Source organism: Oncorhynchus keta, chromosome 21 (genome assembly GCF_023373465.1).
Source record: "Oncorhynchus keta strain PuntledgeMale-10-30-2019 chromosome 21, Oket_V2, whole genome shotgun sequence".
Lineage (NCBI taxonomy): Eukaryota > Metazoa > Chordata > Actinopteri > Salmoniformes > Salmonidae > Oncorhynchus > Oncorhynchus keta.
The window spans coordinates 59,829,622-59,851,547 of record NC_068441.1 but is presented as its reverse complement, the minus strand read 5'-3'; the positions used below and the strand labels follow the sequence as shown (position 1 = coordinate 59,851,547).

The 21,926-nt window shown below is 45.1% G+C and overlaps 1 protein-coding gene and 1 long non-coding RNA gene across 62 annotated transcripts in view; one reads left to right on the top strand and one right to left on the bottom strand.

Moving 5' to 3' along the window:
- Nucleotides 1–11,926, top strand: part of hdac11 (histone deacetylase 11) — a 73,380-nt gene extending 61,454 nt beyond the window's left edge. For 3 of the 12 annotated variants that reach the window (XM_052474550.1, XM_052474551.1, XM_052474539.1), the window contains 2 exons: nt 6,153–7,050; nt 7,392–11,926. In XM_052474550.1, the coding sequence (XP_052330510.1) occupies nt 6,153–6,419 (267 nt within the window). In that variant the 3' untranslated portion in view covers nt 6,420–7,050; nt 7,392–11,926. The remainder of the gene's footprint in view (nt 1–6,152; nt 7,051–7,391) is intronic. The other 9 variants (XM_052474549.1, XM_052474548.1, XM_052474547.1 and 6 more) reach the window with 9 other exon arrangements.
- A 2,699-nt stretch (nt 11,927–14,625) lies between these two features.
- Nucleotides 14,626–16,372, bottom strand: LOC127910515 (uncharacterized). 50 transcript variants are annotated; one of them, XR_008075208.1, is made up of 7 exons: nt 16,232–16,372; nt 15,832–16,081; nt 15,682–15,731; nt 15,286–15,435; nt 15,088–15,237; nt 14,878–14,977; nt 14,656–14,802 (listed from the first exon to the last, which is right to left on the bottom strand). It is a non-coding gene; the product is annotated as an uncharacterized LOC127910515 (long non-coding RNA). The 50 variants fall into 50 exon arrangements; XR_008075207.1 differs by having other exon boundaries at nt 15,682–15,806; nt 15,857–16,081; XR_008075200.1 differs by having other exon boundaries at nt 15,682–15,806; nt 15,882–16,081.
- Between the last annotated feature and the right edge of the window lie 5,554 nt (nt 16,373–21,926).

Genomic DNA, 21,926 nt, shown 5'->3' with positions numbered 1-21,926 from the left:
TCACCACTGGTAGGGGACTGGCTATCTCACCACAGGTAGGGTTGGTAGGGGACTGGCTATGTCACCACCAGGGACTGGCTATCTCACCACAGGTAGGGTTGGTAGGGACTGGCTATCTCACCACAGGTAGGGTTGGTAGGGGACTGGCTATCTCACCACAGGTAGGGTTGGTAGGGGACTGGCTATCTCACCACATGTAGGTTTGGTAGGGGACTGGCTATCTCACCACAGGTAGGTTTGGTAGGGGACTGGCTATCTCACCACAGGTAGGTTTGGTAGGGGACTGGCTATCTCACCACAGGTAGGTTTGGTAGGGGACTGGCTATCTCACCACTGGTAGGGGACTGGCTATCTCACCACAGGTAGGGTTGGTAGGGGACTGGCTATCTCACCACAGGTAGGTTTGGTAGGGGACTGGCTATCTCACCACAGGTAGGGTTGGTAGGGGACTGGCTATCTCACCACAGGTAGGTTTGGTAGGGGAGGGTTGGTAGGGGACTGGCTATCTCACCACAGGTAGGGTTGGTAGGGGACTGGCTATCTCACCACTGGTAGGGTTGGTAGGGGACTGGCTATCTCACCACAGGTAGGGTTGGTAGGGGACTGGCTATCTCACCACAGGTAGGGTTGGTAGGGGACTGGCTATCTCACCACAGGTAGGTTTGGTAGGGGACTGGCTATCTCACCACTGGTAGGGGACTGGCTATCTCACCACTGGTAGGGGACTGGCTATCTCACCACAGGTAGGGGTTGGTAGGTTGGGACTGGCTATCTCACCAAAGGTAGGTTTGGTAGGGGACTGGCTATCTCACCACTGGTAGGGGACTGGCTATCTCACCACAGGTAGGTTTGGTAGGGGACTGGCTATCTCACCACTGGTAGGGGACTGGCTATCTCACCACAGGTAGGGTTGGTAGGGGACTGGCTATCTCACCACTGGTAGGGGACTGGCTATCTCACCACAGGTAGGGTTGGTAGGGGACTGGCTATCTCACCACTGGTAGGGGACTGGCTATCTCACCACTGGTAGGTTTGGTAGGGGACTGGCTATCTCACCACAGGTAGGGTTGGTAGGGGACTGGCTATCTCACCACAGGTAGGTTTGGTAGGGGACTGGCTATCTCACCACAGGTAGGGTTGGTAGGGGACTGGCTATCTCACCACAGGTAGGGTTGGTAGGGGACTGGCTATCTCACCACTGTTTGGTAGGGGACTGGCTATCTCACCACAGGTAGGGTTGGTAGGGGACTGGCTATCTCACCACTGGTAGGGGACTGGCTATGTCACCACAGGTAGGTTTGGTAGGGGACTGGCTATCTCACCACTGGTAGGGGACTGGCTATGTCACCACAGGTAGGGGTAGGGGACTGGCTATCTCACCACAGGTAGGGTTGGTAGGGGACTGGCTATCTCACCACAGGTAGGGTTGGTAGGGGACTGGCTATCTCACCACAGGTAGGGTTGGTAGGGGACTGGCTATCTCACCACAGGTAGGTTTGGTAGGGGACTGGCTATCTCACCACAGGTAGGGTTGGTAGGGACTGGCTATCTCACCACAGGTAGGGTTGGTAGGGGACTGGCTATCTCACCACTGGTAGGGTTGGTAGGGGACTGGCTATCTCACCACTGGAAGGGGACTGGCTATCTCACCACTGGTAGGGGGGGACTATCTCACCACAGGTAGGGTTTGGTAGGGGACTGGCTATCTCACCACAGGTAGGGTTGGTAGGGGACTGGCTATCTCACCACAGGTAGGGTTGGTAGGGACTGGCTATCTCACCACAGGTAGGGTTGGTAGGGGACTGGCTATCTCACCACAGGTAGGGTTGGTAGGGGACTGGCTATCTCACCACAGGTAGGTTTGGTAGGGGACTGGCTATCTCACCACAGGTAGGGTTTGGTAGGGGACTGGCTATCTCACCACAGGTAGGGTTGGTAGGGGACTGGCTATCTCACCACAGGTAGGGTTGGTAGGGGACTGGCTATCTCACCACAGGTAGGGTTGGTAGGGGACTGGCTATCTCACCACAGGTAGGGTTGGTAGGGGACTGGCTATCTCACCACAGGTAGGGTTGGTAGGGGACTGGCTATCTCACCACAGGTAGGGTTGGTAGGGGACTGGCTATCTCACCACAGGTAGGGTTGGTAGGGGACTGGCTATCTCACCACAGGTAGGGTTGGTAGGGGACTGGCTATCTCACCACAGGTAGGGGACTGGCTATCTCACCACTGGTAGGTTTGGTAGTGGACTGGCTATCTCACCACTGGTAGGGGACTGGCTATCTCACCACTGGTAGGACTGGCTATCTCACCACAGGGACTGGGTCACCACTGGTAGGGGACTGGCTATCTCACCACTGGTTAGGGGACTGGCTATCTCACCACAGGTAGGGTTGGTAGGGGACTGGCTATCTCACCACTGGTAGGGGACTGGCTATCTCACCACAGGTAGGTTGGTAGGGGACTGGTGTAGGGTTGGTAGGGGACTGGCTATCTCACCACAGGTAGGGTTGGTAGGGGACTGGCTATCTCACCACAGGTAGGGTTGGTAGGGGACTGGCTATCTCACCACTGGTAGGGGACTGGCTATCTCACCACAGGTAGGGTTGGTAGGGGACTGGCTATCTCACCACTGGTAGGTTTGGTAGGGGACTGGCTATCTCAACACTGGTTAGGGGACTGGCTATGTCACCACTGGTAGGGGACTGGCTATCTCACCACTGGTAGGGGACTGGCTATCTCAGGGGACTGGCTATCTCACCACAGGTAGGGTTGGTAGGGGACTGGCTATCTCACCACTGGTAGGGGACTGGCTATCTCACCACGGTAGGGTTGGTAGGGGACTGGCTATCTCACCACGGTAGGGTTGGTAGGGGACTGGCTATCTCACCACTGGTAGGGGACTGGCTATCTCACCACAGGTAGGGTTGGTAGGGGACTGGCTATCTCACCACAGGTAGGATTGGTAGGGGACTGGCTATGTCACCACAGGTAGGTTTGGTAGGGGACTGGCTATCTCACCACTGGTAGGTTTGGTAGGGGACTGGCTATCTCACCACTGGTAGGGACTGGCTATCTCACCACTCGTAGGGGACTGGCTATCTCACCACAGGTAGGGTTGGTAGGGGACTGGCTATCTCACCACTGGTAGGTTTGGTAGGGGACTGGCTATCTCACCACTCGTAGGGGACTGGCTATGTCACCACAGGTAGGTTTGGTAGGGGACTGGCTATCTCACCACTGGTAGGGGACTGGCTATGTCACCACAGGTAGGGTTGGTAGGGGACTGGCTATCTCACCACAGGTAGGGTTGGGTAGGGACTGGCTATCTCACCACAGGTAGGGTTGGTAGGGGACTGGCTATCTCACCACAGGTAGGGTTGGTAGGGGACTGGCTATCTCACCACAGGTAGGTTGGTAGGGGACTGGCTATCTCACCACAGGTAGGTTTGGTAGGGGACTGGCTATCTCACCACTGGTAGGTTTGGTAGGGGACTGGCTATCTCACCACATGTTTATTTTATTTTTTAGGGGACTGGCTATCTCACCAGGTAGGGTTGGAGGGGGACTGGCTATCTCACCACTGGTAGATTTGGTAGCAGGGACTGGCTATCTCACCACTGGTAGGTAAACAATTGGTAGGGACTGGCTATCTCACCACAGGTGCAAAAGGGGGAGGTAGGGGATAATCATTTTGCAGATTAACACTGGAGGATAAAGGTATCAGATGGGCATGTCACCACAGGTAGGATATTGGGTGGAGCAGACTGGTAGGGTAAATAAATAAAAACAGTATAAAAACAGGTAGGGTTGGTAGGGGACCAATGGCTATCTCAGCCACAGGTAGGCTTGGTAGGGGACTGGCTATAAAAGTCACCACAGGTAGGGTTGGTAGGGGACTGGCTATCTCACCACAGGTAGGGTTGGCTTTAGGGGACTGGCTACATCTCACCACTAGGTAGGGTTGCCATCGTGGGGACTGGCTATCTCACCACAGGTAGGACCTTGGTAGGGGACTGGCGAATATGTCTCACCACTAGGTACAGGTCGCAGTGGTGGGTGGGACTGGCTTTAGTGTCACCACGGATGGGACTGGCTATCTCACCACAGTTTGCTGGTAGTGGGACTGGCCATTTTTGTCACCACAGGTAGGTTTGTTAGGGGAGTGGCTATGTCAGTTTTGGTAGGGGACTGGCTATCTGGGTGAAGGTAGGGTTGGTAGGGGACTGGCTATCTCACCACTGGTAGGATTGGAGATGTTTGATGGCTATCTCACCACAGGTAGGGTTGGTAGGGGACTGGCTATCTCACCACAGGTTGGTCCAGAGGGTGATGCTAGTCGGGCATGCGGGTGCACAGGTATCGGTTGAAAAGGGGACTGGTTTCACCACAGGTAGGGTTGGTAGGGGACTGGCTATCTCACCGTTTGGAGGTTGGACTGGCACAGTGTAGGTATGGTTCATTGGTAGGGGACTGGCTATCTCACCACAGGTAGGGTTGGTAGGGGACTGGCTATCTCACCACTGGTAGGTTTGGTAGAGGACTGGCTATCTCACCACCGATTTGACACACTGAACTCTGTCTGCAAAGGTTGGTGAACCAGGAGGCAGTCTCACCACTGGTAGGTTTGTAGGGGACTGGCTATCTCACCACTGGTAGGGGACTGGCTATCTCACCACAGGTAGGGTTGGTAGGGGACTGGCTATCTCACCACTGGTAGGGTTGGCTAGGGGACGTGGCTATCTCACCACAGGTAGGTTGGTGGGACTGGCTATGTCACCACTGGTAGGCAGGGTTGGATGGACTGGCTATCTCACCAGGTTGGGTCCAGGGTTCTGGTAGGGGACTGGCTATCTCACCACGATAGGAGAGGTTGAACAGGCTGGTAGGGGACTGGCTATCTCACCACAGGTAGGGTTTGGTGGGACTGGCTATGTCACCACAGGTAGGGTTTTGCAGCTTGGTAGGGGACTGGCTATCTCACCACAGGAACTAGGGTAGGGTTGGTAGGGGACTGGCTATCTCACCACAGTAGGTTTGGTAGGGGACTGGCTATATCACCACATGTAGGTTTGGTAGGGGACTGGCTATCTCACCACATGTGGGTTTGGTAGGGGACTGGCTATCTCACCACATGTAGGTTTGGTAGGGGACTGGCTATCTCACCACTGTAGGTTTGGTAGCTGGGCTTGGTCACACTGACAGGTTTGGTAGGGACTGGCTATGTCACCACATGGTACGGGGGTTTGGTTTAGGGGACTGGCTATCTCACCACAGGTACTGGTAGGTTTGGTAGGGGACTGGCTATCTCAACACTGGTAGGTTTGGTAGGGGACTGGCTATCTCAACACTGGTAGGTTTGGTAGGGGACTGGCTATCTCAACACTGGTAGGTTTGGTAGGGGACTGGCTATCTCACCAGAAGTGTTGGTAGGGAGGGGACTGGCTATCTCACCACTGGTAGGGGACTGGCTGTGTCACCACAGGTAGGGTTGGTAGGGGACTGGCTATCTCACCACTGGTAGGTTTGGTAGGGGACTGGCTATCTCACCACTGGTAGGGGACTGGCTTGGTCTCACACTATTCTGAGGGGACTGGCTATTCACCACTCATAGGGGACTGGCTATGTCACCACAGGTAGGGACTGGTAGGGGACTGGCTATCTCACCACTGGTAGGGGACTGGCTATGTCACCACAGGTAGGGTTGGTAAGGGACTGGCTATCTCACCACAGGTAGGTTTGGTAGGGGACTAGCTATCTCACCACATGTCCTCATTGTCATGTCTCCACCTCTCCCCCCTGAGGAGGGTGTCTATTTGGTGGGGACTGTCCAGATGTCTCCATCCACCTGGCAACGCTGGGGTTAATGTCTGTGAATGGAGGGGAACGGGAAGCATGGAGGCAGAGAGGAGTAGAAACACAGAGCTCCAGTCCCTCACAGGGGAAAGGGTGTGGAATGATTCTTAATATAATATAATAATATAATATGACGTTATGGAGCGTTTCCTCATTGCCTTGGAGGATTAAATGATGAAACCGTTTTCTAGAGGCCTCTCCCTCCTCTAGAGGTTTGGTAGGGGACTGGCTATCTCAACACGTTTTCTAGAGGCTGTCGAGACTCAAACTGAGGCTTCAATGCTCCTCTCTTCCAGGGCATCATAAAGAGGGATGAAATTGTGTTCCGGGCAGCACGAAGGAGAGGGATTCCCATCCTGATGGTGACATCTGGTGGATACCAGAAGAAGACTGCTCGCATCATCGCTGACTCCATCATCAACCTGCGACGCCAGGGCCTGATTGGAGGGAATGAGGATGGGGAGGTGGCAGAAGAGTGTGTGGGCGGAGTCCCCCTCGTGATGAGCAGCTCTGACTCCTCCCCTTCCTCTGTGTCGACAGGACCAGCCCCCAACACCATTTGACTGTAACTGAACATGAGTTGGATCTTAGGGTCCAGAGCTTCTCCTGGATCCGTAGGACACTAGAGGAAAAATGTTATGCTCGGGAATAGAGTGCCTTTTCAGACTTCCCCACAATCTTACTGATGCCCAAGGTGACTGTGGCAGGGGTCGGTAATGGTACAATGTTGGTCGGGTAGCCTAGTGGTTAAGAGTGTTTGGCCAGTAATTTTAATCCCTGAGCCAGCTAGGTGAAAAGTCTACCGATGTGCCCTTGAGCAAAGCACTTAACACTGGTTGCTCCTGTAAGTCTATGGTTAACAGTGTCTGCTAATTACTAAAATGTAAATGTCTGGGACATTTTGTAGTGGTACAGGGTTGGTCTGAGACATTTTGTAGTGGTACAGGGTTGGTCTGAGACATTCTGTAGTGGTACAGGGTTGGTCTGAGACATTCTGTAGTGGTACAGGGTTGGACTGAGACATTCTGTAGTGGTACAGGGTTGGTCTGAGACATTCTGTAGTGCTACAGGGTTGGTCTGAGACATTCTGTAGTGGTACAGGATTGGCCTGAGACATTCTGTAGTGGTACAGGATTGGCCTGAGACATTCTGTAGTGCTACAGGGTTGGTCTGAGACATTCTGTAGTGGTACGGGTTTGGTCTGAGACATTCTGTAGTGGTACAGGGTTGGTCTGAGACATTCTGTAGTGCTACAGGGTTGGTCTGAGACATTCTGTAGTGGTACAGGGTTGGTCTGAGACATTCTGTAGTGGTACAGGGTTGGTCTGAGACATTCTGTGGTGGTACAGGGTTGGTCTGAGACATTCTGTAGTGGTACGGGGTTGGTCTGAGACATTCTGTAGTGGTACAGGGTTGGTCTGAGACATTCTGTAGTGGTACAGGGTTGGTCTGAGACATTCTGTAGTGCTACAGGGTTGGTCTGAGACATTCTGTAGTGGTACAGGGTTGGTCTGAGACATTCTGTAGTGGTACAGGGTTGGACTGAGACATTCTGTAGTGGTACAGGGTTGGTCTGAGACATTCTGTAGTGGTACAGGGTTGGTCTGAGACATTCTGTGGTGGTACAGGGTTGGTCTGAGACATTCTGTAGTGGTACAGGGTTGGACTGAGACATTCTGTAGTGGTACAGGGTTGGTCTGAGACATTCTGTAGTGGTACAGGGTTGGTCTGAGACATTCTGTAGTGGTACAGGGTTGGTCTGAGACATTCTGTAGTGCTACAGGGTTGGTCTGAGACATTTTGTAGTGGTACAGGGTTGGTCTGAGACATTCTGTAGTGGTACAGGGTTGGTCTGAGACATTCTGTAGTGGTACAGGGTTGGTCTGAGACATTCTGTAGTGCTACAGGGTTGGTCTGAGACATTCTGTAGTGCTACAGGGTTGGTCTGAGACATTCTGTAGTGGTACAGGGTTGGTCTGAGACATTCTGTAGTGGTACAGGGTTGGTCTGAGACATTCTGTAGTGGTACAGGGTTGGTCTGAGACATTCTGTAGTGCTACAGGGTTGGTCTGAGACATTCTGTAGTGGTACAGGGTTGGTCTGAGACATTCTGTAGTGCTACAGGGTTGGTCTGAGACATTCTGTAGTGGTACAGGGTTGGTCTGAGACATTCTGTAGTGGTACAGGGTTGGTCTGAGACATTCTGTAGTGCTACAGGGTTGGTCTGAGACATTCTGTAGTGGTACAGGGTTGGTCTGAGACATTCTGTAGTGCTACAGGGTTGGACTGAGACATTCTGTAGTGGTACAGGGTTGGTCTGAGACATTCTGTAGTGGTACAGGGTTGGTCTGAGACATTCTGTAGTGCTACAGGGTTGGTCTGAGACATTCTGTAGTGCTACAGGGTTGGTCTGAGACATTCTGTAGTGCTACAGGGTTGGTCTGAGACATTCTGTAGTGGTACAGGGTTGGTCTGAGACATTCTGTAGTGGTACAGGGTTGGTCTGAGACATTCTGTAGTGCTACAGGGTTGGTCTGAGACATTCTGTAGTGGTACAGGGTTGGTCTGAGACATTCTGTAGTGGTACAGGGTTGGTCTGAGACATTCTGTAGTGGTACAGGGTTGGTCTGAGACATTCTGTAGTGCTACAGGGTTGGTCTGAGACATTCTGTAGTGCTACAGGGTTGGTCTGAGACATTCTGTAGTGGTACAGGGTTGGTCTGAGACATTCTGTAGTGGTACAGGGTTGGTCTGAGACATTCTGTAGTGGTACAGGGTTGGTCTGAGACATTCTGTAGTGGTACAGGGTTGGTCTGAGACATTCTGTAGTGCTACAGGGTTGGTCTGAGACATTCTGTAGTGGTACAGGGTTGGTCTGAGACATTCTGTAGTGGTACAGGGTTGGACTGAGACATTCTGTAGTGGTACAGGGTTGGTCTGAGACATTCTGTAGTGCTACAGGGTTGGACTGAGACATTCTGTAGTGGTACAGGGTTGGTCTGAGACATTCTGTAGTGGTACAGGGTTGGTCTGAGACATTCTGTAGTGGTACAGGGTTGGTCTGAGACATTCTGTAGTGGTACAGGGTTGGTCTGAGACATTCTGTAGTGGTACAGGGTTGGTCTGAGACATTCTGTAGTGGTACAGGGTTGGTCTGAGACATTCTGTAGTGGTACAGGGTTGGTCTGAGACATTCTGTAGTGGTACAGGGTTGGTCTGAGACATTCTGTAGTGCTACAGGGTTGGACTGAGACATTATTTTGTGGTACAGGGTTGGTCTGAGACATTCTGTAGTGCTACAGGGTTGGACTGAGACATTCTGTAGTGCTACAGGGTTGGTCTGAGACATTCTGTAGTGCTACAGGGTTGGTCTGAGACATTCTTTTGTGGTACAGGGTTGGTCTGAGACATTCTGTAGTGGTACAGGGTTGGGCTGAGACATTCTGTAGTGGTACAGGGTTGGTCTGAGACATTCTGTAGTGGTACAGGGTTGGTCTGAGACATTCTGTAGTGCTACAGGGTTGGACTGAGACATTCTGTAGTGGTACAGGGTTGGTCTGAGACATTCTGTAGTGGTACAGGGTTGGTCTGAGACATTCTGTAGTGGTACAGGGTTGGTCTGAGACATTCTGTAGTGCTACAGGGTTGGACTGAGACATTCTGTAGCGGTACAGGGTTGGTCGGAGACATTCTGTAGTGCTACAGGGTTGGTCTGAGACATTCTGTAGTGCTACAGGGTTGGACTGAGACATTCTGTAGTGGTACAGGGTTGGTCTGAGACATTCTGTAGTGGTACAGGGTTGGTCTGAGACATTCTGTAGTGCTACAGGGTTGGACTGAGACATTCTGTAGTGCTTCAGGGTTTGGTCTGAGACATTCTGTAGTGGTACAGGGTTGGTCTGAGACATTCTGTAGTGGTACAGGGTTGGTCTGAGACATTCTGTAGTGCTACAGGGTTGGTCTGAGACATTCTGTAGTGGTACAGGGTTGGTCTGAGACATTCTGTGGTGGTACAGGGTTGGTCTGAGACATTCTGTGGTGGTACAGGGTTGGTCTGAGACATTCTGTAGTGGTACAGGGTTGGTCTGAGACATTCTGTAGTGGTACAGGGTTGGACTGAGACATTCTGTAGTGGTACAGGGTTGGTCTGAGACATTCTGTAGTGGTACAGGGTTGGTCTGAGACATTCTGTAGTGGTACAGGGTTGGACTGAGACATTCTGTAGTGGTACAGGGTTGGTCTGAGACATTCTGTAGTGCTACAGGGTTGGACTGAGACATTCTGTAGTGCTACAGGGTTGGTCGGAGACATTCTGTAGGGGTACAGGGTTGGTCTGAGACATTCTGTAGTGCTACAGGGTTGGTCTGAGACATTCTGTAGTGGTACAGGGTTGGTCTGAGACATTCTGTGGTGGTACAGGGTTGGTCTGAGACATTTTGTAGTGGTACAGGGTTGGTCTGAGACATTCTGTAGTGCTACAGGGTTGGTCTGAGACATTCTGTAGTGCTACAGGGTTGGACTGAGACAGATATATAGTTTTCTGTGGACAGTAGTGTTTAATACTAACACTAAACAGACATTGGACTTTAAGATTGACTTAAGTTTTCTGGTTCATGTATTCGTTTCTGGTTCAAACCAATCTAGGGAGAAAGAGGGCCTTTTAAACCCTAATATTGATGACGGTTAGGAACTGGGTTAGGTCTGACTGGCCCAGAGTTTCACCTGGGCTCCTGGGCTATGACCCAAATGGCACCTAATTCCTTATACGTTGGGCTAAGGGGCCTGTATGGTTTGATACTGCCACTGACTTGAATTCGCTAGTTCATATTGACTTGAAGGACCAATCTATGAAAAAAGGGCCTTTACCTGGTCTAATCACATGGGTTGGTCAGGGAAAACTCATGGGCCGTGTTCTAACACCCTATTATTTAGGGCACTACTTTGTCCAAAGGGGCTGTAAGGTAACTTAGTAGGACTTTACAGTAGGACTTAGTAGGACTTTACAGTAGGACTTTACAGTAGGACTTAGTAGGACTTTACAGTAGGACTTAGTAGGACTTTACAGAAGGACTTTACAGTAGGACTTAGTAGGACTTTACAGAAGGACTTTACAGTTGGACTTAGTAGGACTTTACAGTAGGACTTAGTAGGACTTTACAGTAGGACTTTACAGTAGGACTTAGTAGGACTTTACAGTAGGACTTAGTAGGACTTTACAGAAGGACTTTACAGTAGGACTTAGTAGGACTTTACAGAAGGACTTTACAGTTGGACTTAGTAGGACTTTACAGAAGGACTTTACAGTTGGACTTAGTAGACAGACATTTGCTTCATTGGATGTTGATAATATTGGAAGAGTTTTACATGTTGTATGAGTGTTTGGCAGAGGGTTTAAAGGGCATTTTAACAATGTGATTTAAAAATATTTAAAAAAGTAATTGATGAGATTAATATAATATGATTGGTATTGGTTAATGAATTAATGAGAGTAATATAATATGATTGGTATTGGTTAATGAATTAATGAGAGTAATATAATATGATTGGTATTGGTTAATGAATTAATGAGAGTAATATAATATGATTGGTATTGGTTAATGAATTAATGAGAGTAATATAATATGATTGGTATTGGTTAATGAATTAATGAGAGTAATATAATATGATTGGTATTGGTTAATGAATTAATGAGAGTAATATAATATGTCACCCCGCTCCTCCGCTCTCTCCACTGGCTTCCAGTTGAAGCTCGCATCTGCTACAAGACCATGGTGCTTGCCTACGGAGCTGTGAGGGGAACGGCACCTCAGTACCTCCAGGCTCTGATCAGGCCCTACACCCAAACAAGGGCACTGCGTTCATCCACCTCTGGCCTGCTCGCCTCCCTACCACTGAGGAAGTACAGTTCCCGCTCAGCCCAGTCAAAACTGTTCGCTGCTCTGGCCCCCCAATGGTGGAACAAACTCCCTCACGACGCCAGGATAGCGGAGTCAATCACCACCTTCCGGAGACTCCTGAAACCCCACCTCTTTAAGGAATACCTAGGATAGGATAAGTAATCCTTCTCAACCCCCCTAAAAGATTTAGATGCACTATTGTAAAGTGACTATTCTACTGGATGTCATAAGGTGAATGCACCAATTTGTAAGTCGCTCTGGATAAGAGCGTCTGCTAAATGACTTAAATGTAAAAATGATTGGTATTGGTTAATGAATAAATGAGAGTAATATAATATGATTGGTATTAGTTAATGAATTAATGAGAGTAATATAATATGATTGGTATTAGTTAATGAATTAATGAGAGTAATATAATATGATTAGTATTAGTTAATGAATAAATGAGAGTAATATAATATGATTGGTATTGGTTAATGATTGGTTAATAATCTTCTTCAGATTGGGTATTGGTTAATGATTGGTTAATAATCTTCTTCAGATTGGGTATTGGTTAATGATTGGTTAATAATCTTCTTCAGATTGGGTATTGGTTAATGATTGGTTAATAATCTTCTTCAGATTGGGTATTGGTTAATGATTGGTTAATAATCTTCTTCAGATTGGGTATTGGTTAATGATTGGTTAATAATCTTCTTCAGATTGGATATTGGTTAATGATTGGTTAATAATCTTCTTCAGATTGGGTATTGGTTAATGATTGGTTAATAATCTTCTTCAGATTGGGTATTGGTTAATGATTGGTTAATAATCTTCTTCAGATTGGGTATTGGTTAATGATTGGTTAATAATCTTCTTCAGATTGGGTATTGGTTAATGATTGGTTAATAATCTTCTTCAGATTGGGTATTGGTTAATGATTGGTTAATAATCTTCTTCAGATTGGGTATTGGTTAATGATTGGTTAATAATCTTCTTCAGATATTGGTTAATGATTGGTTTAATCTTCTTCAGATTGGGTATTGGTTAATGATTGGTTAATAATCTTCTTCAGATTAGTATTGGTTAATGATTGGTTAATAATCTTCTTCAGATTGGGTATTGGTTAATGATTGGTTAATAATCTTCTTCAGATTGGGTATTAGTTAATGATTGGTTAATAATCTTCTTCAGATTGGTATTGGTTAATGATTGGTTAATAATCTTCTTCAGATTGGTATTGGTTAATGATTGGTTAATAATCTTCTTCAGATTGGGTATTGGTTAATGATTGGTTAATAATCTTCTTCAGATTGGTATTGGTTAATGATTGGTTAATAATCTTCTTCAGATTGGTATTGGTTAATGATTGGTTAATAATCTTCTTCAGATTGGGTATTGGTTAATGATTGGTTAATAATCTTCTTCAGATTGGTATTGGTTAATGATTGGTTAATAATCTTCTTCAGATTGGGTATTGGTTAATGATTGGTTAATAATCTTCTTCAGATTGGGTATTGGTTAATGATTGGTTAATAATCTTCTTCAGATTGGGTATTGGTTAATGATTGGTTAATAATCTTCTTCAGATTGGGTATTGGTTAATGATTGGTTAATAATCTTCTTCAGATTGGGTATTGGTTAATGATTGGTTAATAATCTTCTTCAGATTGGGTATTGGTTAATGATTGGTTAATAATCTTCTTCAGATTGGGTATTGGTTAATGATTGGTTAATAATCTTCTTCAGATTGGTATTGGTTAATGATTGGTTAATAATCTTCTTCAGATTGGGTATTGGTTAATGATTGGTTAATAATCTTCTTCAGATTGGGTATTGGTTAATGATTGGTTAATAATCTTCTTCAGATTGGGTATTGGTTAATGATTGGTTAATAATCTTCTTCAGATTGGGTATTGGTTAATGATTGGTTAATAATCTTCTTCAGATTGGGTATTGGTTAATGATTGGTTAATAATCTTCTTCAGATTGGATATTGGTTAATGATTGGTTAATAATCTTCTTCAGATTGGGTATTGGTTAATGATTGGTTAATAATCTTCTTCAGAGTGGGAAATCTGGTCTTCATCCCAAATGGCATCCTATTTCCTGTATAGTCCACTACTTCTGACCAGAGGTCCAACGTGCCCTGGTTAAAAGTAGTGCACTAAATAAGGAATTGGGCGCCATTTGGAACATATCTCTGATGTGATCTGCTACGCTCCGCACCACATCTAAAAGACATTTAGAATCCTCCTGATCCCAAGACTTTTGTTGAAATATTTGGTTTAAGGTTCCTGCACTTGTTAGAAAGCAGTGACACTTCATTCTATTGTCTGTCCATGTTAAAGTACCCCTATGTACGGGGTATGCACGGTATACACTACGTTGTCCAAACAAACTTACAGGTTCCTTCACGACGATACAACAACAACAAATACTAAATGATAATCATATGTACCGAAAGTAAATGGCTCAGTAAAATGGAATCAATATTTTTGCATAAGTGTATATATACTGTATATAAAAAAATATATAATTGTATAATAAACTAAGAGGAATATGATTATGGAAGAAGCTTTAGGACATGTGGTATCAAGGATGATTCTGATGGTTAAACTTTGTAATATATGAACATAATAATGCCATTTAGCAGACACCATTCATAACCTTATTGTATTCAGCCATTCATAACCTTATTGTATTCAGCCATTCATGACCTTATTGTATTCAGCCATTCATAACCTTATTGTATTCAGCCATTCATAACCTTATTGTATTCAGCCATTCATAACCTTATTGTATTCAGCCATTCATAACCTTATTGTATTCAGCCATTCATAACCTTATTGTATTCAGCCATTCATAACCTTATTGTATTCAGCCATTCATAACCTTATTGTATTCAGCCATTCATAACCTTATTGTATTCAGCCATTCATAACCTTATTGTATTCAGCCATTCATAACCTTATTGTATTCAGCCATTCATAACCTTATTGTATTCAGCCATTCATGACCTTATTGTATTCAGCCATTCATAACCTTATTGTATTCAGCCATTCATAACCTTATTGTATTCAGCCATTCATAACCTTATTGTATTCAGCCATTCATAACCTTATTGTATTCAGCCATTCATAACCTTATTGTATTCAGCCATTCATGACCTTATTGTATTCAGCCATTCATAACCTTATTGTATTCAGCCATTCATAACCTTATTGTATTCAGCCATTCATGACCTTATTGTATTCAGCCATTCATGACCTTATTGTATTCAGCCATTCATAACCTTATTGTATTCAGCCATTCATGACCTTATTGTATTCAGCCATTCATGACCTTATTGTACCTTATTGTATTCAGCCATTCATAACCTTATTGTATTCAGCCTTTCATAACCTTATTGTATTCAGCCATTCATAACCTTATTGTATTCAGCCATTCATAACCTTATTGTATTCAGCCATTCATGACCTTATTGTATTCAGCCATTCATGACCTTATTGTATTCAGCCAAACCTTATTGTATTCAGCCATTCATAATAACCTTATTGTATTCAGCCATTCATAACCTTATTGTATTCAGCCATTCATAACCTTATTGTATTCAGCCATTCATGACCTTATTGTATTCAGCCATTCATGACCTTATTGTATTCAGCCATTCATGACCTTATTGTATTCAGCCATTCATAACCTTATTGTATTCAGTATTGTATTCAGCCATTCATGACCTTACTGTATTCAGCCATTCATAACCTTATTGTATTCAGCCATTCATAACCTTATTGTATTGCCATTATTCAGCCATTCATAACCTTATTGTATTCAGCCATTCATAACCTTATTGTATTCAGCCATTCATAACCTTATTGTATTCAGCCATTCATAACCTTATTGTATTCAGCCATTCATGACCTTATTGTATTCAGCCATTCATAACCTTATTGTATTCAGCCATTCATAACCTTATTGTATTCAGCCATTCATGACCTTATTGTATTCAGCCATTCATAACCTTATTGTATTCAGCCATTCATAACCTTATTGTATTCAGCCATTCATGACCTTACTGTATTCAGCCATTCATGACCTTATTGTATTCAGCCATTCATGACCTTATTGTATTCAGCCATTCATAACCTTATTGTATTCAGCCATTCATGGCCTTATTGTATTCAGCCATTCATGACCTTATTGTATTCAGCCATTCATAACCTTATTGTATTCAGCCATTCATGACCTTATTGTATTCAGCCATTCATAACCTTATTGTATTCAGCCATTCATAATCGTATTGTATTCAGCCATTCATGGCCTTACTGTATTCAGCCATTCATAATCTTATTGTATTCAGCCATTCATGACCTTATTGTATTCAGCCATTCATAACCTTATTGTATTCAGCCATTCATAACCTTATTGTATTCAGCCATTCATAACCTTATTGTATTCAGCCATTCATGGCCTTACTGTATTCAGCCATTCATAACCTTATTGTATTCAGCCATTCCTAACCTTATTGTATTCAGCCATTCCTAACCTTATTGTATTCAGCCATTCATAACCTTATTGTATTCAGCCATTCATAACCTTATTGTATTCAGCCATTCATAACCTTATTGTATTCAGCCATTCATAACCTTATTGTATTCAACCTGTTTCTCACACCTTTTCTTCAATCAGAAATAATTTTTGAATTCTAACAAACTTACTTTCAAGATAACTCCTTTTTTTGTTTCATACACATTCTGTTGTATTCCCCATATTTATATTACATTCTGTTGTATTCCCCATATTTATATTACATTCTGTTGTATTCCCCATATTTATATTACATTCTGTTGTATTCCCCATATTTATATTACATTCTGTTGTATTCCCCATATTTATATTACATTCTGTTGTATTCCCCATATTTATATTACATTCTGTTGTATTCCCCATATCTACTAATGTTCAAAAGTTTGAGTTCACTTAGAAATGTCCTTGTTTTTGAAAGAAAAGCAAATGTTTTGTTAATTAAAATAACATCAAATTGATTAGAAATACAATGTAGACATTGTTCATGTTGTAAATGACTATTGTAGCTGGAAACGGCTGATTTTTAATGGAATATCTACATAGGCCCATTATCAGCAACCATCACTCCTTGTTCCAATGGCACGTTGTGTTAGCTAATCCAAGTTTATCATTTTAAAATGATAATTGATCATTAGAAAACCCTTTTGCAATTATGTTAGCACAGCTGAAAACTGTTGGCCTGATTAGAGGCAATGAGACTAGTTTAGTATCTGGAGCATCAACATTTGTTGGTTCGATTACAGGTTCAAAATGGCCAGAAACAAATAACGTTCTTCTGAAACTCGTCAGTCTATTCTTGTTCTAAGAAATGAAGGCTATTCCATGAGAAATTGCCAAGAAACTGAAGATCTCGTACAAAGCTGTGTCCTACTCCCTTCACAGAACAGCACAAACTGGCTCTAACCAGAATCGAAAGAAGAGGCGGTGCACAACTGAGCAAGAGGACAAGTATTTTAGTGTCTAGTTTGAAAAACAGATGCCTTCCTCAACTGGAGTACCTGCAGTCTCAATGTCAACAGTAAAGGATGCTAGCCTTCTAAAGAGTTGCAAAGAAAAATAAATATCTCAGACTGGCCTATAGCAAAGATTAAGATGGGCAAAAGAACAGACCAAGGTTCGGAAAAAAAAGGGAGTGCCAATTTTCTCCTACAACAGGACAATGACCCAAAGCACAACTCCAAACTACAATGTATTCATCCAGAGCTTTTCCTATTTTGTATCATTACAACCTGTAATTTAAATGGATCGGGCATTTATTTGGATTTCATGTAATGTTGTCCAAGTTGGTGAAGTGAAATTTAAAAAATTACTTGTTTCAAAAAACTCTAATAAATAAAAAACTGAAAAGTGGTGTGTGCATATGTATTCACCCCTTTGCTACGAAGCCCCTAAATAAGATCTGGTGCAACCAATTACCTTCAGAAGCATAATTGTTAGATTGCAGGTGGATTTTATTTAAGTCTCACATGATCTGTTAATGATCTCAGTATATATAAACCTGTTCTGACCAGTCTACAACACCACTAAGAAGGGGCAAAAGCAAGCGGCATCATGAAGACCAAGGAGCTCTCCAATCAGGTCAGGGAAAAGTTGTAAGTACAGATCAGGGTTGAGTTCTAAAAAAGATATCTGGAACTTTGAACATCCCACTGAGCACCATTAAATCCATTTAAAAATGGAAAGAATATGGCTCCACAACAAACCTGCCAAGAGGGGGCCGCCCACTAAAACTCACAGACCAGGCAAGGAGGGCATTTGTAGAAAGCCTAGTGGTTAGAGCGTTGGACTAGTGACTGGAAGGTTGCATGGAAGCTGACAAGGTACAAAGGTCTGCCCTGAACTGCAGTTAACCCAGATGAAAATAAGACTGACTTGCCAAGTTAAAATTAAAAATACCCAGAGAGGCAACAAAGAGACCAAAGATAACCTTGAAGGAGCTGCAAAGCTCCACAGTGGAGATTGGAGTATCTGTCCATAGGACCACTTTAAGCCGTACACTCGACAGAGCTGGGCTTTACGGAAGAGTGACCAGAAAAAAAACTTTGCTTAAAGAAAAAAATAAGCAAACATGTTTGGTGCTTGCCAAAAGGGATGTGGGAGACTCCCCAAACATATGGAAGAAGGTACTCTGGTCAGATGAGACTAAAAGTGAGCTTTTTGGCCATCAAGATAAACGCTTCGTCTGGAGAAAACCCAACGCCTCTCATCACCCCGAGAACACCATCCCCCATGTTTGTCATCGGCAGGGACTGGGAAACGGGTTAGAATTGAAGGAATGATGGATGGTGCTAAATACAGGGACATTCTTGAGGGAAACCTGTTTCAGTCTTCCAGAGATTTGAGACTGGGACGGAGGTTCACCTTCAGGACAATTATCCTAAGCTTACTGCTAAAGCAACACTTGAGTGGTTTAAGGGGAAACATTTAAATGTCTTGGAATGGCCTAGTCAAAGCCCAGACCTCAATCCAGTTGAGAATCTGTGGTATGACCTAAAGATTACTGTACACCAGCGGAACCCATCCAACTTGAAGGAGCTGGAGCAGTTTTGCCTTGAAGAATGAGCAAAAATCCCAGGGGCTAGATGTGCCAACCTTATAGAGACATACCCCAAGAGACTTGCAGCTGTAATTGAAAAAAAATCTATTTTAATTCCAGGTTGTAAGGCAACAAAGTAGGAAAAATGCCAAGGGGGTGAATACTTTTGCAAGCCACTGTGTGCAAGAAGTATTTAGGGGAAGAAGCAGTCAGCTGGTATTCTGTCTATAATGGAGTGTCCAGCACAGTCACCGGACCTCAACCCTATTGAGCTGTTGTGGGAGCAGCTTGACCGTATAGTACGTAAGAAGTGCCCATCAAGCCAATCCAATTTGTGGGAGGTGCTTCAGGAAGCATGGGGTGAAATCTCTTCAGATGACCTCAACACATTGACTACAATACCAAAGGTCTGTAATTGCTGCAAATGGAGGATTCTTTGATGAAAGCAAAGTTTGGAGGACAATTATTATTTCAATTAAAAATAATTATTTATAACCTTGTCAACGTCTTGACTATATTTGCTATTCATTTTGCAACTCATTTCATGTAAGTTTTCATGGAAAACAAGCTCATTTCTAAGTGTCCCCAAACTTTTGAACGGTAGTGTATTTTTTATTTTCTTGTTAATTTTTCTATTTGCCTCATGACTCCTGCATACTTCGTTGACTACAAACGTTCTTTACCCAACCGTGGAACAGACTATGATTGTTCCCACACTTGGGACTCTGACTCTCTATTGGTGACACAGACTCCCCCCTCATCCCATTTGTATACATGTTTCCTGATGACATTTCTCTACAATATGATCTTATTGCTGCTGCACATTCAGATGTCATAAATCAACACCGCAGAGATCTCCCTGTCCTCTGCCGTGCCCTGATTGTATTACTGTTGATGATATCTGGAAATGGGCCAGGGTGTACATGCACATCTACTGTTGCTAGCCCCAGTTCTGACTTGTGCTCCGATATTTGCTTCACTGATTTCTGCTCTTGTAAAAGCCTGGGTTTTAATGCACATTAACACCAGAAGCGTATTACCTAAAATGGATCAATTGAAAGTGTGGGTTCACAGCTCCAATCCAGATATGTTGGTCATTACTGAGACTTAGTTAAGGAAGAGTGCTGTGAATACTGATATGAACCTTTCTGGTTATAACCTTTTTCGACAAGGCAGATCTTCCAAAGGTGGTGGAGTGGCAATCTTTACCAAGGATCACCTTCAGTGTTCGATTGTCTCCACCAAGTCTGTCCCCAAACCATTTGATTTGCTGGTTTTAAGCATTAAACTTTCAAATAGCTTTGTTGACTGTTGCTGGATGTTATCGTCCACCATCAGCACCGGCCTGTACCCTCCCTGCCCTAAGCTCTCTCCTGTACCCTCCCTGCCCTAAGCTCTCTCCTGTACCCTCCCTGCCCTAAGCTCTCTCCTGTACCCTCCCTGCCCTAAGCTCTCTCCTGTACCCTCCCTGCCCTAAGCTCTCTCCTGTACCCTCCCTGCCCTAAGCTCTCTCCTGTACCCTCCCTGCCCTAAGCTCTCTCCTGTACCCTCCCTGCCCTAAGCTCTCTCCTGTACCCTCCCTGCCCTAAGCTCTCTCCTGTACCCTCCCTGCCCTAAGCTCTCTCCTGTACCCTCCCTGCCCTAAGCTCTCTCCTCGCCCCTTACCCTAAGTCTGAATTTGTTCTGCTAGTTGACCTAAACTGGGACATGCTTAAACCACCTGACCAAGTCCTATAGCGATGGGACTCCCTAAATCTTTTCTCAGATTATTACCAATCCCACAAGGCATGACTCCAAACACCCAGAAAAGACTACTCTCCTCAATGTTATCCTCACAAATAATCCTGATAGGTATCAGTCTGGTGTTTTCTGTAATGACCTGTTTGATGACATAATGATCACTGTTTTACAGTCTGTGTTTGTAATCGGTGCTCAGTGAAATGACTGATTTGTCATAGACGCTTGATAAAAAAACTTTAATGAGCAAGCCTTCCTTCATGAACTGGCCTCTGTAAAATAGTATAGAATCAGCTTGATCCAATCTGTTGAAGACGCTTGGACCTCTTTATTGATATTTTCAGTGGTGTTGTTAACAAACACACCCCCATAAAGAAGAGAATGAGAATTGAAAACAGGGTCAGCCCCTAGTTCAACTTTAAGGAGCAGGTCTCTCTCTGTAGGTCTAACCTCAAGAAGTTCTGGAAAACAGTTAGAGAGAATAAACCCGCCTCCTCACAGCTGCCCATGTCCCATAATGTTGATGATGTGGTTGTTACGGACAACAAGCACATGGCGGAGCTCACCACTTCATTAAGTCTGACTCAGCCATGCCTCATTGCCCATCCAACATGTCCTCATCTCCCCACCCCTTCTAATGTGACTATCCCCGATGCTTCTCCCTCTTTTCCCCTGCAGGCAGTCACTGAGTCCAAGGTGCTAAAGCAGCTCCTTGACCCGATGCTTCTCCCTCTTTTCCCCTGCAGGCAGTCACTGAGTCCAAGGTGCTAAAGCAGCTCCTTGACCCGATGCTTCTCCCTCTTTTCCCCTGCAGGCAGTCACTGAGTCCAAGGTGCTAAAGCAGCTCCTTGACCCGATGCTTCTCCCTCTTTTCCCCTGCAGGCAGTCACTGAGTCCAAGGTGCTAAAGCAGCTCCTTGACCCGATGCTTCTCCCTCTTTTCCCCTGCAGGCAGTCACTGAGTCCAAGGTGCTAAAGCAGCTCCTTGACCCGATGCTTCTCCCTCTTTTCCCCTGCAGGCAGTCACTGAGTCCAAGGTGCTAAAGCAGCTCCTTGACCCGATGCTTCTCCCTCTTTTCCCCTGCAGGCAGTCACTGAGTCCAAGGTGCTAAAGCAGCTCCTTGACCCGATGCTTCTCCCTCTTTTCCCCTGCAGGCAGTCACTGAGTCCAAGGTGCTAAAGCAGCTCCTTGACCCGATGCTTCTCCCTCTTTTCCCCTGCAGGCAGTCACTGAGTCCAAGGTGCTAAAGCAGCTCCTTGACCCGATGCTTCTCCCTCTTTTCCCCTGCAGGCAGTCACTGAGTCCAAGGTGCTAAAGCAGCTCCTTGACCC